Below are 23688 nucleotides of genomic sequence, written 5' to 3'. Positions count from 1 at the left end.
TTATTATCCGACAAAGAAAAATATTTATTTAAATTATTAAAAATTCAAATACCTTAGAAAAAAATCACATGAAAAACATAATTTTTTTGTGTGTATTGTAGGTTTGTGGGCCCTATTTTTATTTTTGCTCAGGGCCTCCAAAATATTTAGACCGGCCCTGATCTCAGCCAGCCATTGATGCCATCAACCTTTTAGTAGAGGCTGCTTCTTGTCATCCCATTTCTCCACGCGATTTTTTGCCTTGTCCACCTGAGTTGTTCGGTCCCCCAAAAATACCGAGTGTTTAGTAACGAAACAAAAATGTTGAATTAATAATATTTAATCATATATAAAGCTGCCGGTAAAAACAAAGAAAGATAACTTGAAAGGATAAACTAAGTGAGCATATTGATTACTGAAATTACCTCTTTATTCCAGTCCGTACGAAATGTTACCCACAGTAAAATTAAGGTCTGGATCAGTGTTCCTCCAATCATCCCCGCCCATATTCCCTGTATAATATACTTATTTACATGTATCAATTTCTTATAATTTACTAATCATTTAGCTACATTTAGCTTCTACATTGTGTAAAATTTTATATTTGCCTCATTTTTTTTAAAAGAAAATTAGGGAGATAATTGAGTTGGTAACTGTACCTCAGCGCCAAGGTCGAATCTAAACCCAAGAATGCAGCCGAATGGAATTCCAACCACGTAATAGCATCCCACATTCACATATGCCACAAATGCTTGCCACCCACATCCAACAGCCACCCCTACAATGATCCCCATATATCTATATCCATAATTAAGTTAAATTATCATGAACAATGATCTAAACACACGTTTAATGATTCACTTAGACACAAGAACAAGTGTTCAAGAGTTAGGGTTTTAATTTGTCTTCTAAATAATTAGGTTTTAATATCTTACACGAACATAAGGTGTCATATGCTAATAATTTTTTGTGCACTGCTCCTGTACTTAGATCCAACATCCACGCACTCCAATCCTCAATCTCTTACATTCGATTCCCTGTATAAACGGTCTGACACAAAAATCTCCATATACACCACACCCAATGTCATATCGAAAAATACATAATTCAAACCTTAAGCTTTCATCCCGGGTGAATTAATTAATGGTTAAACCAAACTAGATATATATAAGATAGCACGTACCGGATAGTACTGGTTGAATCCCGTTGAGGATGAGAGTGACGGCCAAATATGGAGTTAGGTGCGAGACTGCCTTTGCCACAGTTTCACCGCTAGTGAAGGCATAACTGATTACGTCACGGAGGGAGAGCACAATCACAGCTTCCACAACAGAAAAAGTTAAGGATACCAAAGTTACTACTAGAACCGAGAATGCTGCTGACTTTGGATTCCCAGCACCTAGCTCATTGCTCACCCTCACACTGCATGCATGCAATTCATTAATTCCCATCAATTAATTTGTAATTACATATCTGCTTATTCATCAATTAATTTTTTAGTTAATTATGACTTAACATATTTCAAGGGCTTATCCGGTTGGGTTACTCCTTTATTGCTAGAATTATCAGAGAGACGAGCCGAATGACCACTTCCAACAACACCGATATTGTCTCTAATTTGGAAATTACCACTTGCACAAATCATCAGGTGTAAGGTTTTATTACAAAAAGTCTCGATGTTAATTAGAGTGGCGTTAGGATATTTAAACTTTTCTTTTCTCAAAGATACAGCTGATGTGGGATGTTTCAACACGCTCCCTTACGTGACACTTAATTAGTGGTTAACACGTGAGAGATCCACATATCGGCAATCACATGAAGTCAAGATGACTCACCTTACACATGAGACCAAGAGACCCACCATCATCGTGCGGGGACAAAAACACCTACCCATCACGTGACAGTATAGGCCCGCTTTTTTGCTCTAATACCATGTTACCCGGGTCGTCGGATTGCTCTTGGGAAGCAATCAAGTTTAAAAGAGATAGTTGTGGGCCAAGATTGACTGGGTCCGGGTCCTTTCTGAGTCTGCTGCCGGCATCATGATTTCCTTTATGTTTAGCGGTTGCCGCATGCACGCCTGCTTGCTGCCCAACTGAATTGTGGGCGCCAGACACAGCAGGCTCAGACTCTTGCATACTGAAGGTAAGTGACGTAAGCCCAGTTCCTGCTTCAGCATTTTTTTCTTGCACAACGTCTGTAATTCTCCCTTGGTTTCGCTGTTCAGCCATTTGAAACACAACGACTTGGTGGTTGTATTGTGTAGGTTTTTTTAGGATTTAGGTCAGTCTCTTGTCTCGAGATCACACCTTGATCCTTGGCTTTTGTTTTTCTTTTGCAAATTGATTTTGAAGCTAACAAGAATCTCTAATGTCGGCACTAAGATAAAATTATGATTATGAGTTTCAATCTTTGTCTTCTTCTTGTCTCTTGCTTCGAGACGCAGAGGTTTAGACTTCTAGGTTTTTTATTTTTCCTTCTTTTTTCAGTGGGGTGAGTAGTGCCTTTGAGGTTTTGGTGATTTAGGTTTATAGGGTTTTTTTTTCCAGTGGGTGGTTCTCTTGCTTTGAGACCACGGTGGAATTTTTTCTGGGTTTCTAGAGATTAGCAGCTAGAGTAAAGGAGAAGGAGACAAGCCAAAATCTGCTTTGATGCCAATATAAAATTAGTTTTAGGGTTTCAAATATCTTCTTCATATTTCTCTTCTCCCGTTGGGAGGCAACATATTAAAGACAGTTACAACCAAACTAGGAAACATAAATATAATCTTAATCCATCTAAGACGTGGACTCACGCCAACAAGTTGTTTCACATGTGAAGCAATGGTCACACACTGTTTGTGTTGTCTACGTATTAAACTAAAATTTTTGTCACCTGTGAAGAGTCATGTTGAGTATGAATCTCACATTGATGGAAGGTGAAAACTTGCATGAGTTTATAAGTAAGTTAAACTACTATTTATATTGCAATTGGTTTTATAATAAAGCCTTAACTTTCTTCGTATGGTATCAGAGCAAGTTGTCTTTTGTATGAAGCCCAACGGCCACATGTGCTCCATGTCACTAATTTCTATTGTTATGTGTTTGATTTGAAAATTTGTCACATGTAAGAGAGCATGTGAGGATGTAAAGGTTAAAAGAGTTTCATATCGGTGAAAAGAAAAACCTTGTAAGGGTTTATAAAAAATTAAACTACTCTCATATTACTACCTAATTTTATAGTGAAACCTCAACTTTCTTCATAGCTAGATTAATTAATCTAATATTTTACAATAACAATATACGTACGTACCTTGCAGCTGCATTGAACCCGGCTGAAACCATGAACAACACTCCACTTATCGACATGCTGCACAAGAAGAAAGCGAAACCACCGTTAAGCAAAACCATGCACAAGCTAATTATACATTTATATCTATCCAAGAAATGGGGTTCACTTTCATTCTTTTGCAACAATTTGAATTGTTTGTTTTTTAAATCTTCATTTACAGATCAATCATCTTTACGAAGATTCATCTAAATGTAAAATATTTTACCTATTTGATTATCATGATAAAATTTAATGTTCGTCGATTTCTTTGAGTACATTTACACAATCATTTCTAATTTTGTTAAGTATAACAAGAATGACCTATTATATGAAACTTAAAAAATAAATTATTTGAAATCGTTAAATTTTAACGAGGTAAGGGAAGTGTATATGACCAGATTAATTTCTTTTGTGTTAAGGAGGTAAGGGGTGTGTATATGACCAAATTAATTTCTTTTATACAAATTAAGTAAAAACATTATAATGTGCAGCATCTGTGGACGCAAGAACTTGATACATCACTTCACTCCGGAGTTAGGCAAGGAATTAATATCCTACAGTTAAGTTAGTCAGAAAATGAAAAGTAACAAAGTAAGTTAATTGCAATCGACTATTTTTATGCATAGTAAATATGTATTTGTTGATCTTGAAATCAATTAATTTTTTTAATACGAGATTGATGTTATTATTAGGATTTGATGGGTACGTGGAAGATATCTATATGTCAACATTGGAGCCTATATATGGGAATGAGGATCCTCTTTGTGAGAATCCTCAAATCGTGTTCGTTCATCGTACATCGTGCAGACATAAATTATTTTAAATATTTTTATTTAAAATTAAACATGAACAGTACTTGATAAAAATTGGCCATACAATGTACAATGAACAGACACGATTTGAGGATCTCATGAATCCTCACAAGGAGGATCCTCATTCTATATATGGCACTTTTGAAATGGTAATATATGTTACCCATAGAAAATGAGCACGTTAATCAACAATTAATTAATAATTCAATCATAAATATCAACATTATTTCATTTACAAATTTATTTTCCCTGGTATTATCTTTTTCTTAAAGCCTTGAGCATTTATGTTTCTAATGTGAGAGAAAATTTTGGTAATGACTGATGTGTCATGTCATTTTGTGATAAGGAGAAGATATATATTCTTTCACTTGTGAAAGCACTCTCCTCGATAAATTTTAAGTGGGTAATGTTAAGGAGATCAATTATTTATATTAAATTTTATTTACACTAAGCTCTAGTTTGGTACTGAGGTGATTTTGAAAAAAGTGGCTATAAAAAAAAGTTGGGAGATCAATTATTCAGCTTCAGCTTTTTTTCACAGTTTTGTGTGAAAAAAAACTAAAAACACAAAGCTGCAAAACCTAGCTTTGAAAAACCAGCTTTTTTTCACATATGTTTTACATAAAAGTTTATCAAACACTATAATATTGTTTTTTTTTTTTTTTTCAAAAGCACTTTTACAAAAAAGTTTACTAAACACTCTGCTGCTTTATTGCATATATGCTTATTCTCACAGCATAGCAGAAGCTGTTTTTTTTTCAAAGCACAACAATACCAAACCAGCCCTAAATATAACGTGAAATTTAAGCTGACACTAATAATTTGACATCAAATTTGCAATTCATGAGAATTAAATTTTAGACTTGATATTTATAAGTGAGAAAGAATATACAAACTTAATTAAAATGCGTAACATTAAATTAAATTAATTAATGAAAGCAGAGCGTTGTTAGGATCTTACCATACAGCCAAAGAATTTAGGGCAAGCTCGGGGTTCTTGAGCAACCCAGCAATCAAAACTAGCACCTGAAAATACCAACACTCCAAGCACAACATCACCGCCGATGCAGCCGATAGCTTGAAAAAATCCCACAACCCAGAAAAGGCTTGCAAACTAAAACCATTCCAAGTTAGCTTACACTGACTACTCACCAAGATGTAAACAATCTGGGCCCCAACTATGATCCACCACGACAAGCTCAAAACAAGAGACGCACCTATCAACCCTAAACCCAGCTTGTACACAGCAACCCAGCTCAGCAACAAATGCACTCCTAAAGTAGCTGCTGATATGTAAGCACTCGGGGCCACAATTCGTTGTGCTTGGAGAAACTTTTGAATGGGGAAGTTGACGGCGTAGGCAAATATTTGAGGGATTAGACCGTAGACAAATACGGCGGCGGCTGAGGCCACGGCGGGCGGTTCGCCGAGTAAAAGCAACATGGGTTTTGAGAGAAGAAAGATTGCCAGAAGTGGGAGGCCAGTGAGAGATAGGACTATGGTTGCTCTTTGAAGGTATATGCTTAACATGTCATATTTCTGGGCACCGTAGGCTTGCCCGCATAGAGTCTCCACTGCACTTCCCATGCCTAGCTGCAAGAAACCAGAACAAACAAAAAAAAATTATTAAAGAGATAAGAATGACAACATAAAATGCATGTGATTGAGAGTATATAAATTAATTTTCATATTATGTTGTGATATTGTCAATTTGAAACTTTTTTTTGTGTGATCGAGCATATTGAAAACGTTCATCATCTTAGTTCTAACTAAATAATTGACATGCTTGTTAATGACACAACAAGTCATAGGACACATAAGTTATATTGATAAATGTACCATGAGGCCATAAGCCAAGAGTTGGATGCCGTTGTTGCCAAGAGAGGCGGCGGCGAGCTCAAGATTGCCGAGGTGGCCGGCAAAGACACGAGCGGAAAGTGACATGGAGTTGTTAATGACATAAACCAAGATTGCGGGAGCAGCAAGACGAAAGAGGAGCTTGAGTTCAATCCATGTGGCCAAGCGGAATCGCTTGAACGAGGGCAATTGGGTGTCGGATAGCACCTTCTCGAGTAGAAAGTCCACACCTTCTCCATCTCTGGAGGCTTGTGCTGCCGGTTCAGGTTCGGAGTGTAAGATGGGTTGGTGCAGTGGGTGTTGAGAGCTCATTTTTGGACCAAAAAGGTGGTGGGGTGTGTGGCAGAAGTGTGCCACAGTTCGATGCATGGAGAGAAATTGGTGCTTGGAATTTTGGAATTATGAGGCTGCATTAATAATGTACAAAGTCCATGTTAGAGAACGAATATTTTTGACACGTTGTCCGTGGACATAAGTACTGTTTTGGCATCAAACTAATACAGTGCGTCACTTAGTACTAATTAATGATTTTTATTAACATTCTATTTTACTTATAAATGAATTGTGATAGAATTATAGTCTATTTTTTCCAATCCGACAAAAAAAGTGTAATTAATCAATTTCTTTTAGGTCAAACAAAGACTTCACAACCAAGCGTATAGATATTTCCCTTTTTATCATTAGAAGAGGGATGTGCTAAGTTTTAATTTCATCTCTCCATTAATAGAAATTACAAAAATGATATAGCTACAAAATAGAGTATACACGGCAAATATTAAGAGAACGTTCTCTATTTAAAATGAGAGATTTAAAATAAATATGTTGGAGTGGGGTCCCCCAACAATAATCTTGTAGTTTTTTTTTAAGAATTCGATGCCATCTTTGCTTTTTATCATTGAGAGAGGTGGGGTACTAAAAAGAAAACACTTTGATGTTGAATTCGGTATTTGTTCAAAAACTTAATAAAACACTTAGAAGTGGGAGGGAATAATATTCCCCTCTCCTCTTTCTCTCGTCCCAATAGCTGGTGGGATTCTAAGCCTTTTATAGGCATTAAAATTTTCTCTCCTTTTATCTCACGCCATAAATTCCATGGGAGTGGAGGAGTTATCTTGCCTTCATTTTCGCTTCCCATAAAAATCCTTCCATCCATGAGCTGGAAACTCTTATTTTTGTACTACATTATTACTAATTCATTATGAAGTTAAACTCATTTAATAATATCGTTTATTCAAAAAATAATAATGCAATAAATATGATTATATACTTACCAAACAATATTTGTGTAAGGTAGGAAAGCTTGAGAATTATGGTAAATCAAACTCAAACGTATGAGATTAGGGAACATTTACTTCTTCTTTTTTTCAAAAATTGGGAACATATACTTCAGGAACCAGTTATTTGGTTAAGAGAATAACTTTTGTTTGATGCCTCGTGCCATTGTTGAAAAAAATATTCTATAGAAAATTGAGGTTCACTCCAAAATTAATTGGTAATATGAGAAGTAGTTAATTACTTATAAGTATATGCAAGGTCTCTTTTTAACTCGATATGGAATAAACACTTTCAACACGGATCCTCACGTGTGGCCTGAGGTTCCACCATATAAAATTAATTGGTAATATGTGAGAAGTAGTCAATTACTTATAAGAACATGCAACGTCCTTTTTTCTCTGATGTGGGCTTAAAACTCTCAACACACCCCCTAACTGTGACGAATTTTCAAGGCTAATACGTGGACTTCTTCAGCTTATATAAACAGCACTGGATCTGGAGCCGTAGAATCAGCCGACTGAGGAGCACCTTCAGTTTGGATAAATATCATTGCTTCAAGACTAACTAGTTATTTATCTAAGTCTCAATCAACAAGGATTTCCGAGTTCTTCTTGGTAGAGGTCATCTCATTAGCCTTCTCGGCGAAGTGAGGTGTTACCAGATTACTACATTTGGCGCACTGAAAGCCGAATTTGATATTGTCTTCAGGCTCTAGAACCCAAAGGCCAAGACGTGTTCCTTCCTCGGCTGCAGTCGCGAGATCAAGAAGTCAGTAGTGCGCCCAATGCCACATCAACATATTTTACTCCCCGGTCAAACTCGGCTAACGAGTTGGCACGCCTTGCATTCAACCAAATGACGTAGTTAGCTTATTAATTACTCGGCCTGCACGCCACGTATGCTAGGTAGTTTTTAGGATCAACACATAGTTGGCCTAATTCTTCGAACAATAAAGGAGAAATATTTTGTGTTTTCAGAAAATGGTTTATCATTGGAAAAAAAAAAACAAAATAATTAAAGCATATCTGGATTCAATTATATGTAATTGTTTTTCATGACTAAAGTCTATACAATATATTCCAAGTAAACCTTGAGAGAAAATATGAAGTGGTGGGATTTCAGTTCTTCAAAGACAAGGGAGATTTAACACATAAACTGGAGGAACATAGTGAATGCAACAAGCATCCCTTACTTAGGAAAGTGATCCACATCAACCCATATTAAAGTTTATCTCCCAGGCTTTTCCCGTGGGGGATGTATGGGTGGTGTTTTTTGTTTTATTTGTTTTAATGTTGGAAATAATATTTTTTAAATTTTTGTATGTAAATAGGAAATTGTAGTTAAATTTAACCACGTGTCAAATTTTATTGAGTTGTAGTGCCACTAGGCATTGTCTAGTGGCACATTGAGCCCAACACACGTTTTTTTTTTCTTTTTCCTATTATATTGGAAGATCAAACACGAGATACATTAGGTGATCGTTGAAATACATTATGAAATGAACCTTATAAAATAAGTGTTGAAAACATGTGTCACTAGATTGTAATTCTAAATTGAAATATGTATATTGTTTGGGCCTTTTGTTAAACGCATGCAAATCATCTATTCTATCTAATATATATAAAGAGAGAAGAAAAGGTGAATAGTGTTTTGGTGTCATAATGCTTTACCAAAAATAATTTAACAAAAAACTTCAAAGGCATCCCAAAATAATGCATCAAATAAGGTAAGGGCATTTTCATCATTTTAATAGTATTTTTTTAATAATTAATGATTTTGTGGTTTTTTTTTAATTAGTACCTCACAATAGGCTAGTAATAATATGATTCAATTTATCTATTTTTAAACAATTTCAAAACATCTTAAGAGGCGTGTAATGCCGGTTATAAATTCACACGCAGATAATAATGTAACTAAATTAGTTGTTAAATGATTGTTTGTTTGTTTGTTTGTTTGTTTTGTTTTGTTTTGTTTTGTTTTTTTTTTTTTTTTGTGTAACAAAAGATATTATCTATACTAAAGGGAAATGAGGTGGGCTTAGTCTTATAATGAGTTAGCAATAATGTGATTCAATTAGTTGTTTATTAAATATTATTCTCTTTATTTTAAACACGTGCAAAACATCTTAACAAACCTGTAATGCACAAAGTACTTGGAATCTGGTACCACCACCAAGTGATAGAGGTGTTATTGGTAGCAAATGGGTATAAGGTTAAGAAGAATCTTGATGGGATGCTTTCAAGATATAAAGCCCTGTTGGTAACACAAGGCTTCACTCAAGAATTGGGGCTAGATTACTCAGAGACGTTTAGTCCGGTTGTTGGGCATACAACTGTCAGATTAATTTTAGCTCTAGTTGCTCAATTTGGATGATCATTAAGACAATTGGATGTCAAAAACACCTTCTTGCATGGTGATTTGGAAGAAGATGTGTATATGAAGCAACCTCAAAGGTTCATTGATTCAAAGTATCCAAGATATGTTTGCAAATTCAGTATCAGGAAGATAGGTCTTTGTTTGTTAACCAGTCTAAATACGTAAGGGAGTTGCTGCATAAAGTTGGTATGAAGAATTGTAGACCTACATTCACACCCTCTAAACCACATACACAACTACTTACCACAGAAAGAGTGCCTATGACTGATCCTACTCAATACAGACGCATAGTAGGAGCACTGCAGTACTTGACCATTACTAGACCTGACATAGCACATTCGGTTAATTTGGTGTGTCAATATATGACTACTCCTACTGGGATGTATTTTCACTTAGTCAAAAGAATTTTGAGGTATTTACAAGGCATAATTACATTTGGTTTGCGATACACAAAATGCACAGACTACTCTATAAATGCATATTTAGATTATGACGGGGCTACAGACATCAACACAAGGCCGTCTATCACAGGCTATGTTGGTTTCCTAGGAAATAATCCAATATCGTGGCAAACATCACTTGAAGGAAAATTCTACGCCTATATAATACAAATCTTTGCGGACTTCTCAAGAAATAACTAACAACACAACTCGAAAACTAACATACATTACCAGAAAATGTGTTAGTGTGTTTGCCGCGTGACCTTGGAACAAAAACTAACAAACTATTCTGCAGTGCTGTTAGTGAATTTTTTGGCAATTATAGGACGAACATCATCAAATTTCCCTGATAAACCCCAAATTCCTAACCACTTTTCATCCTTTTTGGAAAAGTCTCAGATCTCACCACCAAGTCTCTTTCTCATACGTTGAAGTTTCTCACCTCACACATCCATTCCTTCCTCCAACCTTTATGTTGATTGTAGCCCAAATCTTTCCCAACCTCCCTTCAACCGAAATGTCACACCCCACCACCATTATTTATTACTTTTTGTTTTTCCAAAATTTTAGTGATTAATTAAACAAGGATTTAAAACTCTTCTTACAAATGGATAAATACCTTATTCATATTTTTATTAAATAATGGATGGGAAAATGAGACACTGATGTTTTAATATTAGCACTCAAAATAATTTGACTCGTCCCTTAGAAGAAAAAAATGAAGTAAATTTAGTTTCTAATTCATGTCAACCATCAAATCAAATTTGACAATGTAAATTTAACATCTCGAGATGCTCTAATTAATCAGCAGATCCTCATGAGAACTCTCCTTTTTGTCTTCCCAATTGTCCAAACGATTCCTTACCTTTTCAACCTGGAAAACAATTTGAATGTTATATAATATGTGCATGAACATATCCCTCTGCATGCATCATGCATGCATGAGGTAACTATATATTTGTGAACTCAAATATATATAGGAAGCCCCTTAGGAGCGGGATTCCGTTTTGCTCAAAAATTCACCGTATATATATAATATGCTTTGTTTAATTGACAATAAAACTAAAGATGTTTAATTATTTTTAATTAAGCTAACCTCTTTGTTCCAGTCAGTTCGAAATGTGACCCACATTAAGATAACAGTCTGGATAAAAGTACCTCCTATCATCCCACCCCATATTCCCTGAAAAAAGAAGATATAAATTGTAACTAAAACAACTACAATAGGAGAAATGTAAAGAAAAACATGACATTAAAAGTTGAAATACCTGAGCTCCAAAGTCGAACTTGAAGCCAAGAAGGCAACCCAATGGAATGCCAACGATGTAGTAGCATCCCACGTTAACGTATGCTACAAATGCTTGCCATCCACACCCAACAGCCACCCCTTTTTGTTTACCCATAAATGAAGTATCAAAAAGACGAGGCGGATTTTGATTCCAACAGAAAATTATAGGACCAAAAATCAACTAAAATCAGGACCACGTATGATTTGGATGTTCAACTACTAGTCCATCGCTAACGATGTCGAGTAGTAGGAGAAGATTGATATCATCGGGTTAAGTAAGGAATCAAGATTAGTGCTATTCACACTTATTTTTATTTTTCGCACATTTTTTTTAAAATTTTTGACCATCAAAATAAATAAATTGAAGAAGATTAATAACAAAAAAAATTAAAAGAGTATGTGAAAGATTAAAATGGGTGTGTAGATAGCTCTTACTTTAAGTAATTAAGTAGCCACACAGTTTATTGTAAAACATCACAACATTAAGGTGATAAATCTAATATTCTACTAGAGAAATGATTTTCACTTTTTTTAATTTCCCACACACCTGTTTATTTCAAGCCATCAGATTGAATAAGTTGAACAAAATCTGATTCAACATGATGCTTACTGAACCTCGACCATAATTAAATAAGGGAGTGTAAGAAATTAAAATTATTATTCATTTTCCATTTATATTGAATGTGTACAAGGAATCTGGCCACTGATGACTTTTTGTGTCGTTGGGTCATCTCTCATTATTTTTATCTTCTTGACATTATTCTTTAATTTATAAGTCATTTTGCATCGTCAAGTACCACCTTTTTTTAAATCATCTCCAACTCTTGGGTTAAAATTAAAAATTTTTAATCCAGAAAATTTAAGTTTTAACCCAGAAACCGTTTTTCTCCTTCAATCTTTCTGGGTTAAATTTTTAGCCCACGATTATTAAAGAATGAATTTAGGATATTTTTTTTCTTAAAGTTAAGAAAAAAATTATGTAGACTATTTTAATTTAATTTTTGAACATTTTAATCTAAAAATATTTAGATTCCAATAAATATTGAAAAATCACTAAACTAACACCATGAAACTCGTGGAACATTAAGAAAGAATATGAAACACAACAAAATAAATTTTTTTAATTACTTTAGCCATTGGATTTAAATTTGGACTGTTAGATTTTTTTTTTAATCGTTAGATTTGATCAAATTAGATCTTACCAGTTGGATTCAATGATTTTATAATATAAAACTAAAAAAATACACATATATAGTAGTCCAGCCTCACTAACTTAGGGGGAATCCTGATCTAAATTTGTCCCAAAAATGAGTTTTAGGTTTTAACTCATATTTGCCATCGAGACTGAAGCAAGTTGGAGTAAATTTAGAATCTAAAATTTGAATTTTACTTTAAGAATTAGAGTAGGTCTTAGAGGGAGACAAAGATACACTCATTTAAAAAGTTTTGCTTAAACTGATAAACATTACCGACAGAATATTTGTCAGTTATCTCTCATTCAAGTTAATCAACCATGCATGCCACTGTTTACACCTGGCTCAGATGGGTTATTTTCCTTTCATGGCTAAATTTTCAACATATTGACGCGTAGGTAAAGTTATGGTTTAATTTGTAAAGTTTATTTTATTTAAGTGAATGCATGTATATACATAGCAAAAGGACTCTAGTACTTTATTTTGTTGGGTTAAATAAGTTAATTAGTAATTAAAATGTACAAACAAAAGGAGGAGTGTAGAAGAAGAAAACGAAGGTGTAAAAATTATTTCCTATATATTTAACGTGAAATTCCAGTTACCTGACAATACAGGTTGAATACCGTTGAGAATGATAGATATTGCAAGATAAGGAGAAAGTTCTGAGACTGCATTAGAGACTGTTTCCCCCTCAGTGAAAATGTAACTTATGACATCTCGTAATGCAAGTACAATTATGGCACAGACCACCGAGATGAGGAAGGAGCTTGAAGTTACCATCACAACTGCAAATGCAGCCGCTTTTGGATGCCCAGCCCCAAGCTCATTCCCGACCCTCACACTGCATAAGTCGGGGATTATAGTTTTGGGTTTTGTTAGTTTCAGTAAATAATTAAGTAGTCCCCAAAATAATTATGTGAATTAACTCACCTTGCAGCAGCATTGAACCCCACAGAAACCATGTACACCCATCCACTAATGGTAATGCTGCATTATTTAAATATTCCATTAGAGAAAAGGATAAAAATTAAAATTTAAAAAATTAAAAAAAAAAAAAAAACAGCTGCAAAATTGACTTTGGTCAGAACACAAATTGACTAGTTGTTGCAGCTACCAGCCTAAGGTCCACGTGGCATGCATATGTACATGTACGCAAATATTATAGGATTTAATTTGTTTATTTCTTTTTGTTTTTTTGGGTGGTTCTAATTATGCAGAGTAGGAACGCCCGAACGATGGTGAACCTTCTAGTGGTAGGACCAGAGCATTACTGATTGATTTCTTTGTTTTGACTTTTTGTTTATATGGCACATCGATCTTAAATTTTACTAATTATTTTAGCTTAATTCGCTATTAATCTGCTAATTTTGGTCACACAGAAAATGGTTAGTATTAATTAAATACCAACAACATAGCGATAAAAATATGATGGCATAATTATTAGATTAAAACATTAAAAATTTGATCATTACAACAATTATGGATTTGTAAAAGTGATTAATTTGGCCAATTTTCTTAATTTGGTGCTTACCAGATAGAGAGGGCGTCCAAGGCAATTTCAGCATCTTGAAGCAACCCAGCAATCAAAACTATAATTTGATAATACCAAGTCTCAAGGCATAACATTACGGCCGATGCTGCAGACAACTTCAAAAATCTCCAAAGACCGGAAAATGCCCTAATGCTAAAACCTCTCCATGTACGCTTGCACCTTGGAGTCCAAACAATGTACACAAACTGTGCCACCACTATAATCCACCATGAAAAGCTCAGCATCAACGCCGCACCCAGCAAACCCCAATCCAGTTTGTACACCACCACCCAGCTTAACACTATGTGCACCACAAGTGCCCCTGCTGAGATGTAGGCACTAGGGAACACTATGCTCTGGGCTTGGAGGAATTTTTGTATGGGGAAATTGCAAGCGTAGGCAAATATTTGAGGGATCAGACCGTATACGAAAATCGCGGCTGCGGCTGAGATGGAGGCTGATTCACCTAGGGCTAGCAAGAGGGGCTTGGAGAAGATGTAAATTATCATAAGTGGGATCCCAGTTGCCACGAGGAGGATTGTTGATCTCTGCATGTATATGCCCAGCATTTCATATTTATGTGCTCCATAGGCTTGACCACATAGAGTTTCCACTGCACTACCCATACCAAGCTGCACTAAAAACACATGTTACTTGTATATCTGATTCATGACCGAAGACAGTATGATATATGTTATGTTGACAGACTGTAAATTTGAATCATTAAATTAATTTTTGGTTAAACATGCATGTGGTAATTAACAATAACACACCCTGAAACATATATGACAAAAGAACTTTACCTATCAACTTCGTGCTTCAAAAATCAAATGAGTGTTAACAGGGTAAGTTGAATTATTATGCATACCATGAGGCCATAGGCGAAAACTTGAATCCCAGTGTTGCCAAGAGATGAGGCAGCAAGTTCAAGATTGCCAAGATGACCACATAAGATTTGGGTGGACATGGATATAACATTGTTGAGCAAGTACACCACCACCGCCGGAGCTGCCAGGCGATACAGGGTCTTTGTCTCGAGCCACGTGGCCGTTCGGAGACGCTGGAAGTTTGAGAGGTCAGTGTTGTTTAGTGTGTCTTCCAGTTCCGAGCTTACTATCTGCTGTAATGAAGATGTTTTGGGAACTAACATGGGCTCAGAGAGATCACTATCACTTGAGTACTCCATGCTAGCAAGAAGTCTCTCTCTCTCTCTCTCTCTCTCTCTAGACAATAGACAAGAGGCAAGAGGTCCTTTCTTGTGATTTATCAGCCGTCTACAAGCTACTTATACATACCATATGGCATGACAAATTTTTCGCAAGAAAAAAGGAAAAATAAAATGAATCGAAACAATCAATATTATCAAGAAAACTTACGGGTTCTGATAAAGGATAATACTAGGGAGATAAATTTATAGACAAAATTTGCATTACTCTCTGGTTGCATTACCCTTTGGTAAAATACACTATAAATAAATGGCTAATGCTATGAAGACAAAAATTGTAGAAAAAATTTTGAAAACTAAAAAACATGGAAGTTTATGATTGGTTTATTACTTAAACATTGAGAAGCGTGTTCATTCCTAAAAAGATACATCATTTAGTTTGCAAATTTTATCTTCAAATTTAGTCTTCCTAGCATTATCCTACATAAAAACACTTTAAACCTATTAAATTTTAGAGAATAAAAACCCAATTGACTTGGTAACAGGAGAGAATTTTACAGGTTTGCGTAAACTTACATGTATTTGATATAATCACCATCTTGACAGTCAAATAATGATTGTTCTTTTTTTCGTTTTTTTTTGGTAAACAACCAGGATCTAGGCCACATACCCGGATGAAAGCTTTATGACTAACAACACAAATGTACAAACAAACAGCATAAATTTACAACAAAGGCCCAAAGACAAAAATTTATAAACAAAAGTGGACCTATCTAACTAACAACAAAAGCCCAAACAAGAGTTGAGCCCAGACTACCCGAGACATCTGTTACTGCTGCAACCTCCTTCACGTCAACGTATCCCGACCCTCTGGATCTCACGCTCCTAACATAGGATCTCCTCGCCGATCATAACTTCCAGCCACGAACAGCTCTTCGATCGCATCCACAAACTGGAAAAAACCAGCCATGAAGCCCGTGGAAGTCCACAAGCAACGTTGCCAACAAGGGCAGATAGAGAGAAGGTAGTGGTGTTGTGAACACCTGTGCCGGTGAGAATACCGGAACTCTACACACCAACTCAAACAATCGCGATTAGTAGTGGCTACGGATCGAAGTGATGATGGTCTAGGAAGAGGGACGCCAATGGACCACGAAAAACAGACAAGATCGGGATTGAGAGAAAGGGGAAAAAAGCAACAGAGACACAGAAAGGAGGAGCAGCCAGAAAAAAAAAAAAAAAAGAAAAAAAAAAAAAAGAAACTGCCATCGAACCCAACCATGGTTAAGGTCGGCCACTCCGAAAAGGGACGAAAAAGAAAACTACTCACACAGACGGTGAGAATATCTCACAAGCAGAGAGGAATGTTGTTGGAGATTGTTTGGTGGAGTAAGCCATGATTGTTCATTTTGCAATGGAGAATACTACTTCCTTTTAATCATACAATTCGCAGAGGATTGAAACTGATATTTATTTCTTGAGCAATCAATCTGCTACTTTCATGTTGGCTGCAATTTGTTCATTCCTTCTTTCAACACACCATATAAGAAGTAACTCATCTATTTTAATTTAACAGAAACGGCAGCCAAACTTTCTTAAAGCATCACTCTTTATAGACTTCCTACCACATCATGTATTAACGTTAAATAGTTTTTTATTAATCCTTTTTTAACATGCAGCTCACTTGCTTGTAGGTGGATTGTCTGGTCTCTCATTTTCATTTTTTTTTCATGCTCTTCTGTTTGTGTGATCACAGTTAAATCACGTTAATATTTTATATTTCAATTACTTTTTTTTTTATTATTTCTATAAAAAATTTAATATAAAATGTTAACGTAATTTAACTGTGACCACACATCATAAAAAGACATAAAAGAGTATGGAAATTAGAGGAAAGACAATCCACCTCTCCCTTGCTTTCCTAGCTTGTGAAAGGAATCCAAATAATTGTCTTCTCTCAGGACGGAAATGCTCTCCAAATAATTGTCTCAGCTGGGTTTCTCTCGATTTCTGTACAGTGAAAGGTCTGTTTTTCCCTTTTGATTCCACGCGTCCATCATTCGTGGATGTTCTGGCTTTTGGTTATTCTGGATCCTTCTTGCGCTTTTGGCTATTCTCTCTCGCATATCTCCGGTTGCTTTGTTTCTCGCCGTCCGTTTTTGTCCGCCTTCGCTTCTGTTTTCTTCATCGTGTTGCATTGTTGTTCAAAATGTCGATCATTTTGCTTAGTTGTTCTTCGATTAGTGGTCACAGTTGTTAATTTCTCTGCCTTTTTGGTTCGATTCCAATAATTTTTTGGGTTTTTGGTTCGTTGGATTCGGGTTTTCCAAGTAAGTTTTACATGTATATTACGGGGTTTCGATTTTCCATGTTTATTTTGATGCCTTTTTGTTAATATCTCATGGGCTTTGCTTTTTGATTTCAGAAATTTTGTGCCCATCTTGGGTTTGCTTCGAACTTGGTTGCGACTGATCTAATCCGGCATTTCCAAGTGAGTTTTGCATGTTTATCAGCTTATATGGTTTCGATCTTTTGTTTTTCGTTGGATCGTTGTTGTGCGTGTCTAATGCGTTTTGTTTTCCAGATTTGGGAAACGGTCCCTTTTAGATTTTTGGATTTTCGATTCTGATTCTTGGAACTCTCTGTGGTAAAGATATATAAATGTGTTATTTGTTTTTTCCTTTGTTTTCTTTGCGGCTGAATTTTTTATTTTTTATGGTTTTGTTTTGGTGATTTGGGACCTTTTTTGTGCGTGTTTGGGTTGTTAATTGGTGAATCTATGGGTTTTTGTGATTTTGGATTTAGGAATGGGTTTTATGTTGAAATTTCCTTTTTGTGATTTTTGATTTAGAAATGGATTTTTATTTGATTTTTTTTTTTTTTTGTGACTTTGTGGATATTGGGTTGTCGATGAGATCCAAGGGCGGAGATCGGGATGAGAAGAAGATATTGAGAGGTTTGGTTTCTTCTTCTACTCTCTCTCGCTCTCTCGCTTTCCTCTGCTCTCATATGGCTCTCGAGGTCGCTGTCAAGGCTGCCTTTGGCGCCCCTCATCTTCTCGGCGACTGTATGTTCACATTTCTCTCTATTTCCCTCGATTTCCTTTCTGGGGTTTAATCAAATTTTGCTAATTTGGTATAATTTTCCATCTTTCGTTTCTGACAGGCCCTTTCAGCCAAAGGTTTCTTCTGACCTTGGAGGAGAAGAAAGTGCCCTACAAGTTGCACTTAATCAATCTCAGCGACAAACCCAGTGGTATTTTACTTTGTTTTGAATTTTTGATTTTGATGTGTTTTTTTGGAGTGTCTGAGGAATTGGGTTTGGGGTTTTTGTTGGTGATTTGTAGGTTTACGGAGGTGAATCCAGAGGGGAAGGTGTCTATGGTGAAGTTTGATGACAAATGGGTGGCGGATTCTGATGTCATTGTTGGGATCATTGAGGAAAAGTACCCTGAGCCTTCTCTCAAAACTCCTCCTGAATTTGCTTCTGTGTATGATCTCTCTCTCTCTCTCACATATTGTTGTTTGGAGCCCGTTTGAAAACTGTTTCTCTAGGAAACACTATTGCTACAAGTGCTTTTATTACGAAAAAGTTTATATCTTTATTAAAAACAACCTGAGAAACACTTGGAAGTGCTTCCCGAAGTTCTCCTTAACCCATAAGCATGCTCAAGTTAAAAAATTTCGATCTTTTCATTTGAGCCTTTTCTGTAAGAATATTTTTTTTAGTACTGTGAAAGTTGTGTTTTCTGTAGTGTGAAAGTTGAATCTGTGGGAATTTTTTAAATGGAGCTTCATTGTGTTAGGATTTTGTTGAATTCAATCTGATTTAAGGTTCCCTTTCGCTGGTTTTGAAGAAACCAAATTAAATGTGCCTTTGGATCTTTCTATGTCATGCTTATGTTCTCCTTTATTGGGAGAGCGATTTAGTGTTTTAAATTGGTTCCATCATCTTATATTTGGCCTTTTCGTTGGTTCGGAAAAAAACCAAATGGCATGTGGATTTCCGTCTTTCTATATCATATCATGTTTATGTTCTCCTGGTGCAACTTTTGTAGACTAAAAACCAACTTCATTTTGGTCATAAATGATATTGCTAATGTCTCTGGTTTGTAATCTTGATTCGGCTGGTAATATTAATTCTATTTGTATGTTTTGTTTTATCAGGATTTCAATGTTGTTTGCAGATGCAAATTCTCCTGATCTTATGCGTTTTTTTTGGCCAATCTGTGGTGTGCGGTAGTACTTTTTTGTTTTGCTTCATTGCGGTTAATGTTTCGAAGTTGTCTTGCGTACAAATCAATGCATGATCTTTTTTTCAGCTCTTGTCATCTGGAATTCAGACAAGTCAGGCAGAAATCATGAGAGCACTACTAAAAGGAAAAGACAGCCTTATGAAAAAGTAGTGCCACTTCGATTACGTAATGGGATTGCAAATGCAGGGTACTCCATTGCAATGAATAAAAGCTAAGAGCTTGCTTGCACGTACTTCTATTGCACGATGAAGCTGCACCTTGAGAGGTGGGCCATGGAGCTGAAATCCTCACAAAGAGGATACATAGAGGATCTTCATTCTATATATAGTATTTTTAAAAAGGTAAGATGTGTCAACAATAGAAAATAAGTACGTTAATCAACAAGTAATAATTCAATCATAAATATCAACATTATTTTGTTTACAAATTTAATTTTTCTAATATTATCCTTTTTCGAAAAGCCACAAGCGTTTATGTTTCTATGTGAGAGAAACATATGTCACCAGATTGTAATTCTAAATTGAAATATAAATACTGTTTGGGCCTTTTGTTAAACGCTTGCAAATCATCTATTATATATAAAGTCAATGGAAAAGTGAATTGTGATTTTGATTTCAACAAAAATGCTTCCACGACAAAAAATTTTAAAGGCATTTTAAAATAATGCATCAAATAAGGTAAGGTTATTTTTTTTATTCTAACAGTATTCTTTTAATAATTAATTTTTTTTGTGGTTTGTTTTTTTTGTTTTTGTTTTTTTAATTACTACTTCACAATAGATTAGTAATAATGTGATGTAATTTCTTTATTTTTAAACACATTCAAAACATCTTAAGATGCGTGGAATGCATGTTATAAAAAACGATATTAATGTGCGAATAATAATGTGATTAAATTAATTGTCAAATGATTATTTTTTTCTTTAACAAACGATATTATTTACACTAAGAGGGAGAGGGGTGGGCTTAGCCTAACAATGAGTTAGAATTAATGTGATTCAATCAATTGTTTATTAAATATTATTTTCTCTATTTTAAACACACTCAAAACATCTTAAAAGACATAATGTTAGTTATAAAAAAAGTCTTTTGCACGCGGATAATAATGTGATTAAATTAGTTTTCAACTGATTTTTTTTTTAACAAACGATATTATCTACACAAAGGAGGAGGGAGTGGGCTTAGCCTCACAACAGGCTAGCAATAATGTGATTCAATCAATTGTTCATTAAATATTATTTTTTCTATTTTTAATCACGTTCAAACTGTCTTAAGAGACATGTAATGCCGGTTATAAAAAAGATATTTTGCACGTGGATAATAATGTCGTAAAATTAGTTGTCAAATGATTGTTTTTTTTTTTAAAACAAACAATAATATCTACACTAAGGGGGAGGGGATTGACTTATCCTCATAATGGACTAGCAATAACGTGATTCAATCAATTGTTTATTAAATATTATTTTCTCTATTTTTAATGTAAATTCAATAGAGATCAATTTTATTATGTGAATTTAGCTACTTTAATTGGTTTATGAGGGGTTTCTTCTAGCATAATTTAAGATTATTCATTTACTTCAAGTATTTGACTTTTCTTTTGTCAATTTACGCATATAAACATATTTAAAACGTGTAAGTCGCGCGTAACACGTCGTGATTCAAAAAATACATTATGTGTGACCATGTGCATAAAGGCTAGTATTTGAATAATTGCTCAACATTTTATTTTTAGGATATACAATCTTCAAAATTTGGATCCAGGTCCAACTCTTTTTTCATCGATAATTAAAATACCATTTATGATTTATAAACCATCATTTGTAATTTTGTATACGACTCTTGGTCTTGGGCTAGTCGGACATATATTTGCTTATATTTTTGGTGAGCAAGTATGATATGTGATTGTTGCGTTTGGATGTTACTCAATCCACCCAGTGAAATTAATTAATGAAAAATTGTCCACAGGTAAGGAACCTTATTAATTAATCTACACATTACAAATACAATAATTTTTCATACATGGCAGGTGAAACTGGCCTAGGACTATATTCAAAGAAGATGTCAAAAACATCCAACGCCCACCCTTTTTATTTACCCAAAAATGAAATATATCAAATCAAAAAGGGCCAAATTCAAGCAAAAGGCAGATTTTGGCTCCAATAGTAAAATAGTAAAAGATAGGAGAACAAAAATAGAATTTAATCACAACCACGTACGATTTTGATGTTCAACTAGCCCATCGCATACGATGTTGAGTAGTAGGTGAAGATTCATATCATCAAATCAATAAGTAATCAAGCAGCCACACAGTTTATTGTAAATCTCACAGAATTAAGATGATAAATCTATTCCGATCAGTTTCCCTTCTACCTCCTATTTTAATTATAAAAAAAAAAAGAAAAGAAAAGAAAAGAAAAATAGTAAAATCGACCTTATGCAAAAAAATTATGAAAAGAAAACGAAAAAAAAAAAAATATGAAGTTGATGTTAGCAACATAAAACAAGTCAGTAACAATGGTGAGGGGCATTTGTTGTGACATCGGTGTAGGCCACCGCAAGAATGGAAGAGAACCGGCCGCTCCTCGCTCAAAGGTCCATGCATTGAGATGTTCAATGTGATTTAGCTGTTTTACCTAAATAAGTTACAATTATCACAAACTTTTCTTTTGTCTACGACTATGTGTTATAAAGATGTTTGAGATTTGAAATGTGATAGCGTCACATGTACAAATAGTAGAAAAGACTGATGGCAAATTTCTTAAGGTCGTGATCTTGGACCCGCCACGACGAAAAATAGTAGCTGCATTCAGTCATGACAGGCAATGACCATAAGACCTCTCATTAAAATCAAACACGAGATACATTAAATAATCGTTGAAATACATTATGCAACGAGTCTTTTAAAATAAATGTCAAAAGCATGTGTCAGCAAATTGTAATTCTAAATTGAAATATTGATACTGTTTGGCCCATTTATTAAAGGGAACTTTAACGAAAAGCTCACAGTAACGAAAATCTCCCAGTAACGAAAATCATATTTTTACATTAAAAAATCAATTATAGTATTATTCATTTTACCATTTATTTTGTCTTTATCGTTAAAACTCAACTCAAAGTTTTCAAGCCATTTTTACTTGATTTCATTTTGTTAAACGCATGCAAATCATATTTGAATAATTGCTCAACATTTTGTTATTTGGATATTATACAATCTTCAAAATTTGGATCCAAGTCCAACCCTTTTTTTATCGATAATTAAAATACCGTTTATGATTTATCAACCATCATTTGTAATTTTGTATACTACTCTTGGTCTTGGGCTAGTAAGACATATATTTGCTATTATTTTTGGTGAGTAAGTATGATTTATGATTGTTGCGTTAGGAGCCAATGAGATGTCAAAAGTGTAATTTACACAATTTTTGCCATTTTTGTAACAGTAAGTCCTACAATATATAATGAAAAGAATAATTTTGACTCACTCTTTTGGAAACAAAGAAAATTTAACATCTAACTTCAAATTGCCAAGAAGGCAACCCAATGGAATGCCAATGATGTTAACATATGCTACAAATGCTTGCCATCCACACCCAACGGCCACCCTTTTTTTTTTTTTTCCTTTGAAAACCAAAAATGAAATATATCAACTAAAAAAGGGCCAAATTAAAGCCAAAGGCAGATTTTGGTTCCAACGATAAAAGATAGGAGAACAAAAATTGAATTTAAACACGACCACATACGATTTTGATGTTCAACTACTAGCCCATCGCATACAATGTTGAGTAATAGGAGAAGATCCATATCATCAAATCAATTAAGTAATCAAGCAGCCACAATTTATTGTAAATCTCACAAAATTAAGGTGATAAGTCTAATATTTTACAATATTCTGCGTTGTCCGTCTTAATGACCAATTTTTCTCGTAGAGTCATCGATCTGCCTCATTATTTTTATCTTAATCGACATTATTACCTTTAATTTATTGGTCTTTTTCACACAAAGGACAAGATTTTTATCTTAATGGACATTATTCCTTCAGAGAGAGAAATAAATAAGTACTCGAACTAATTGTCTTGTTTAAATTAATTACCATAAACGGACAGAATATTAGTCAATTGTTGTAGTCCAGATTCTCTCAATCAAGTTAATTAATTAACCATGCAAATATTTACAACGCGGCTCTGATGGGTTAATTGTTTGTATGCAACA

General features: G+C 34.7%; 2 protein-coding genes and 1 pseudogene across 5 annotated transcripts; 1 reads left to right on the top strand and 2 right to left on the bottom strand.

The window, feature by feature from the left end:
- LOC137726497 (protein DETOXIFICATION 40) lies at positions 1-6347 on the bottom strand. Of its 3 annotated transcripts, XM_088693581.1 has the most exons (8): positions 5940-6347; positions 5253-5693; positions 5062-5126; positions 3271-3327; positions 1163-1401; positions 639-757; positions 405-491; positions 1-249 (listed from the first exon to the last, which is right to left on the bottom strand). In XM_088693581.1, exons 1-8 carry the CDS (start codon positions 6324-6326, stop codon positions 184-186), a joined length of 1461 nt encoding a protein of 486 aa, XP_088549707.1. In that variant the 5' UTR covers positions 6327-6347; the 3' UTR covers positions 1-183. The 3 variants fall into 3 exon arrangements, 2 of the variants coding, with proteins under 2 accessions (XP_088549707.1, XP_068321532.2); XR_015962199.1 differs by having other exon boundaries at positions 639-777; positions 5062-5693; XM_068465431.2 differs by having other exon boundaries at positions 5062-5693.
- A 4369-nt stretch (positions 6348-10716) lies between these two features.
- On the bottom strand, positions 10717-15328 carry LOC137726397 (protein DETOXIFICATION 40). Its single transcript, XM_068465321.2, has 7 exons — positions 14929-15328; positions 14061-14692; positions 13460-13516; positions 13132-13370; positions 11317-11435; positions 11145-11231; positions 10717-10922 (listed from the first exon to the last, which is right to left on the bottom strand). Exons 1-7 carry the CDS (start codon positions 15244-15246, stop codon positions 10845-10847), a joined length of 1530 nt encoding a protein of 509 aa, XP_068321422.2. The 5' UTR covers positions 15247-15328; the 3' UTR covers positions 10717-10844.
- Positions 15329-17118: 1790 nt separating this feature from the next.
- Positions 17119-20035, top strand: LOC137725372 (uncharacterized; annotated as a pseudogene). The gene is made up of 6 exons (XR_015962198.1): positions 17119-17555; positions 17651-18292; positions 18391-18480; positions 18572-18715; positions 19392-19456; positions 19547-20035. The product of XR_015962198.1 is annotated as an uncharacterized LOC137725372 (transcript).
- The last annotated feature ends 3653 nt before the right edge of the window (positions 20036-23688 follow it).

The sequence above is a fragment of the Pyrus communis genome, chromosome 5, assembly GCF_041283825.1.
Source record: "Pyrus communis isolate YQ-2024b chromosome 5, ASM4128382v1, whole genome shotgun sequence".
NCBI classification, from domain to species: domain Eukaryota; kingdom Viridiplantae; phylum Streptophyta; class Magnoliopsida; order Rosales; family Rosaceae; genus Pyrus; species Pyrus communis.
This window is presented reverse-complemented; position numbering and strand designations above follow the sequence as displayed.

Excerpts from the sequence above, each read along its gene's own strand:
- LOC137726397 (XM_068465321.2), bottom strand. The coding sequence starts at position 15,246 with ATGGAGTACTCAAGTGATAGTGATCTCTCTGAGCCCATGTTAGTTCCC. Across the intron at positions 14,693-14,928 it reads TTTTCGCCTATGGCCTCATG|CTTGGTATGGGTAGTGCAGT; the intron begins GTATGCATAATA and ends TTTTTAGTGCAG. Across the intron at positions 10,923-11,144 it reads GAACTGACTGGAACAAAGAG|GTTGAAAAGGTAAGGAATCG; the intron begins GTTAGCTTAATT and ends ATTGTTTTCCAG.
- LOC137726497 (XM_068465431.2), bottom strand. The coding sequence starts at position 6,326 with ATGCATCGAACTGTGGCACACTTCTGCCACACACCCCACCACCTTTTT. Across the intron at positions 3,328-5,061 it reads CTAAATTCTTTGGCTGTATG|CATGTCGATAAGTGGAGTGT; the intron begins GTAAGATCCTAA and ends CTTCTTGTGCAG. Across the intron at positions 1,402-3,270 it reads GGGTTCAATGCAGCTGCAAG|TGTGAGGGTGAGCAATGAGC; the intron begins GTACGTACGTAT and ends GCATGCATGCAG.